The sequence below is a fragment of the Halyomorpha halys genome, unplaced genomic scaffold (genome assembly GCF_000696795.3).
Source record: "Halyomorpha halys isolate HHAL.00 unplaced genomic scaffold, Hhal_1.1 Scaffold29.1, whole genome shotgun sequence".
NCBI classification, from domain to species: domain Eukaryota; kingdom Metazoa; phylum Arthropoda; class Insecta; order Hemiptera; family Pentatomidae; genus Halyomorpha; species Halyomorpha halys.
The window spans coordinates 1,501,592-1,506,379 of NW_027115892.1; the positions used below are offsets into that span (position 1 = coordinate 1,501,592).

The 4,788-nt window shown below is 29.7% G+C and overlaps 1 protein-coding gene across 1 annotated transcript; it reads right to left on the minus strand.

The window, feature by feature from the left end:
• Positions 1–471: 471 nt before the first annotated feature.
• On the minus strand, positions 472–4,586 carry LOC106684101 (uncharacterized; the record flags this gene model as incomplete). Its single annotated transcript, XM_024364044.2, is given in 3 exon segments — positions 472–886; positions 3,294–3,367; positions 4,469–4,586. Coding segments are annotated over 3 exon segments (222 nt in total), but the record flags the coding sequence as incomplete, so codon positions are not given.
• Positions 4,587–4,788: the final 202 nt, after the last annotated feature.

Sequence of the window (4,788 nt, forward strand, 5' to 3'; positions counted from 1 at the left end):
GAAAGAAACGAATGATAAGAAAGTATGTAGGAGCTAGGAAAAGAAGTTTTTAAAGCAGTCCCGGGTGCCAGACTCGATCAAAAGCCTGTTCTACATTGAAAAAGACTCCCGCACAGTACATTCCGCGCTCCAAAGAACTTTGGCAACGTCCACCACACGATGACATAGCTGGATAGTGGAATGAGATGTTCGAAATCTAAATTTGTAATCTGGTATTATATGATTGGAAACAAGGATGGGGTGTAAGCATTTCAAAATGAGTTTTTCGAGGATTTTGCCCATGATAGGTAATAGAGAGATAGGACGGTTGGAGGATGGGTATTCTGCTGGCTTATGGGTAATAACATCATAATGTAAAAACAATAGGGCTTTTCAATCCATGTAATGATCGTTATTCAAGTAGTGTAATATAATATGTGAATAATATAAATTTAGAAGTGAATTTAAAGGTTAATAAAATAAAGAGATAAGTGAGGGTTTATTTATTTATTTTTATTTTGAAAATATAACAATTTTTGTATGGATAGGATTTCAACAGTAGCATCTACTACAATAATCCATACAATCGATAGCTCTATGGAACTTGTGCTAGGACCTATTGTGTATGCTTGGTACTTCAGTTGCTGGAGATAGTTCACAATTACTGGTAATACTATTCAATGTTCCTGGTAGTAATGTAATAAGTGTTCAAGCTCATCTATACTGACACACACATTCAACTCAAATTCTTACGTTTAAATTTTAAAAGGAAAAACTTTAACAAACAGAGAGAAAAAGAGAGAGTGACTAAATATTAGAATTGATGATTTAAAATTAGGTAATTAAAATATGTTCAGAAATCAAAGGCGTGTTTGATTCATTGTTTAACTGTCTTCGGGTTCATACGCTGAAAAAAACAAAACAAAAAACTTTAATTAGTGAATAAGTAAATAAACTAAAACATTTTTAAGTTATTTATATCTATCAGCTTCTTCACTACTGAGTACCATAATAAAGCTACCACACCAAGCTACCACAGTAGTGTAAATGAATGAATGTATATTCAACAGGGTTAAAAATCCCTTAGATTATAAAATAAAAATTACATATGTTGACACATTGTATAAATTGTAAAGACGAAAATTTTAGCACAATAATTTGCCATATTTCCAACACTTATGTTTCTAATATATATTGACGAGAAGTTAATTACTACATACCCAACGGTACAACTAATCCATTTTATGACCTGAAATCTAACTAGGTGTTAGTTAATAAAATACGCAAATTAATTCTGTAAAGATTCGCATGTAAAAAATTCAGAAACGCTTCGTATGATATTTATTTTGAAACATATTGCCTAAAATAGTAAGGGATTGAAAGAAGAGAAGGAAATTTATACTTGCTCTCTAAGGCAAAGCTCCAGGTTCCAACTCTATCAATTTCTTTTTTCTAGAAAAATAACCTTAAGATACTCCAGCCTATCGTTGTTTCTAGGATAACGTTAAATGCTTACAGATGTACCTATCGGTTTTTAAAGGATCTCATTGGTTTCTTTTTAATATTGATGAACGTAAAAATCTACTGATGTTGGAACAATACCATACTATTCATAAACCAAGCTTTAAACATATATTAATTTAATTTAATATTCATATCTAATTATATTTTTCATAATTATACCATTCATAATTACATTTAATATGTCCATAATAGAAATATGGTAAACTATACTCAAGTTACATCAGTTAGACATAAAAACATCAAATATAATAGAGTACAGATAAAGCGGACATAAAAGTGAATACCTCCTAGTCATTGCCAATTACTCGAATGTAATTATATACTCTTCATAAATTTCAAACAATGGAAATGGTTCCAAACAGTTAAGCTAATATTAATGTCCATTGTGCTTCACCATTCCATAATGCTGTTTAATTTGCCTAAGTTTTGGAAGAACATCATTCACGATCACAAGAGCACTGGCAAATCTAATTTTATCTAAAGATAACCAGTGACGGTTTACCCACTCCACTACAAAAACCCTCTAAAAAATAAATAATAATAAATTAAATAAACCTTGTCAAATTATTTCCTTAACCATGGGGAATAAAAAGAGTCTAAAACAAATTCTAAAGGTGAGAAATGCTTTTAAACAAAACCAAGAGGAAATATACACCCTATTATGTATATTTCTATATTATTAATATATTATATATTTCTTTATTATTATTAACAAACATTCACATATTTCTGTTATTTTACCATAGTATATAGGCGTGGAGTCAAGAGATAGATAAAAATGCTTATTAATACTGAGAATTTGCTTCTCACTCTCAAACTTAAAAATATTTCGCTTGGAAGCCAGCCTTTGGAATTTCAGTACATTTTGATCCAAAAAATTGCCATTCTAATAATGGCTTAGAAGGGAAATTGACCGAACCATTAAAGTCTAGTTTACTATAATATTTGTCCAAGAAGATTATTGAATTATAATTTTAAAGGGAAGATGGGTGGGTCAAAGAAAAAACTCAAATAATAATGAAACTACTTTAACTATGTGCCAAGGTTTCACCAACACTTAATCAGGGGTTAAAAAAGATACCGACACTAATATAAGGTAAGAAAGTAAGAACAAATATTACGTAAAATAAAATTGAACAATGTTGTGGCTAATTATGATTTAAAATTTACATAAAAATAAACAACTAAATTAAAAAAAATAAAATAAGATGTAGTGTGAAACATGATTAAAGAAGAAAAAACTTTTTGTAATTCTTATTTGATTTTACGTTTACCGAAATTAATGACCATTATTTTTTACAATCAACGATGTTCAAATAATAATATTAATTTAACATGTTAGTATTGAGGATAATATTGAGGAATTGAGTATAATATGTGGGATGATGCATAATAAAATGCAATTTGTCAATTTTCTAATAAAGTTTATTGAAATAGTAATTTTTTTTTCCAAAATTTCTAAATTTTGTTCCCTGCTAAATGTATTTCGTTCAATGGATATGAGTTTGGGCATGGAACAAAATGAATTGAGTGAGATATGGACAAAATGATAATATTACAAATTTTAAATTTCTGTATGAATTTCATTTAATTTTTAAAATCGATGTATACCTTATTTTTTTATGTTCTAGTATATCACCTGGGTTTGCTAGGACACTTGGAATATTTAAATTATCTATTCCGAAGATAAGAATGTATTTTTATTTGACCAAATGCTGGAAAGCTTTGAATAATAGTATTATAATAAAATATGTAGATATCTTTTATGAAAATAAATTGATGTGAAATACCTTTTTTGCCTCGTCCGCGAAACATTTCCTAGCGGCGTATCCTGCATCACATAAGTTGCCTAGATTTTGTGGAACTGAAATAAAAAAATTAAACCGGAATATTTTATAGATTAAAAAAAAAACATTATTGTAATTCAGAAAAATAAGAAACATTTGGTCACATCTTTCGTTCAAATATTTCAAACAAAAAATGTGTTTGTTAATTGGTCTTATTCCTCTTTGTTCTCTTAACTACAGCTGTGAAGGAAGAGTTTTATCTACTCTCCATAGAGTATATAGTATTTTATACTATTATAGAGTTATGGTATTTTCTATAAGTTAATTTTAAATGATTTTTCTACTTGTCGATAATTTGATTTATGCTTTATTTTATTTCTATCTGGCATTATATATTTTATTTATAGTTATTTTAAAACTGATTTTGGCTACAAAAGATTTTAATCTGCGAATAATATATTGATATATAGGGTATTTTGGTACATATTTTAAAGCGTGAACAATGGAAATAGTGTAATAACCACCACAAGAGACAACCAGAGTTTTTTTTTTTTTTTTTTCGGCTAAGACTCCCATTGGAGTCCTATATTGCCTAACCATGGTTGGGGTTCAAAGTTCTTCATTTTGTGGGACCGCCACTCAATGAAAAAAGTCGACGGTTCAATGAAAAGGCCGGATTCGAACCGGCACCAACAATAGACATCAAATTGGTAAGACTGTGTCTTAACCACTGAGCTATGGGCGGCCCATAGCTCACAACAGCGGCCCATAGCCCACAACCAGAGCTGAGTATTAGCTAGCTAATATTTAGTTAACTAATAGCTAAATAGTTGTCAATTCTCCTATAAAACTAGAACCATTTTTGATATTGACTGCATTTCTTTTAACATATCAAAATTCGATTCGCAAGCGCTCGATTTCAAAATAGATTTTACTTTAATTTTCAGCAACCCCGGAAACATATTACAGCTTGACGGTTCATAACTAAATATTAGTTGCTGATTTCAGATCATAGCTAATTTAGTGCCAAGAGTTAGTTATGAGCCAACAGCTAAAGGTAATTTAGGTTTAGTTGTTAGTTGTTAGTTATAGCTAGGTTTTACCCAACTCTGGACACTACTAATGTTACCTGTCTTTGTTCCACCAATTGGAAAACAATAAACTGTTTTAATAATTACCTAATTGTCTGCAGACTGCGCTAACTTCTAGGGCCTTTTTTAAATCTTCAGGAGATACATTCTGTTTTCTGTTGATATCATCTACTATATTCCAATCGATTGTTCCGTTATCAGACAGCTACGATAATGAAATTAAGACAATATATTAGTTAATTCACTAGATTGATTGATGGTTTAATATTTTATATATAAGGACATGATGTAGTATTAATAAACTAATACTGAACTATAATATAATAACTAAAACTAAATAATGAGGTGTAGATAGTTGACCGTAGATTAATGATTGGAGAAGTTTGTCGGGGGGTGCGGTCAGAAAA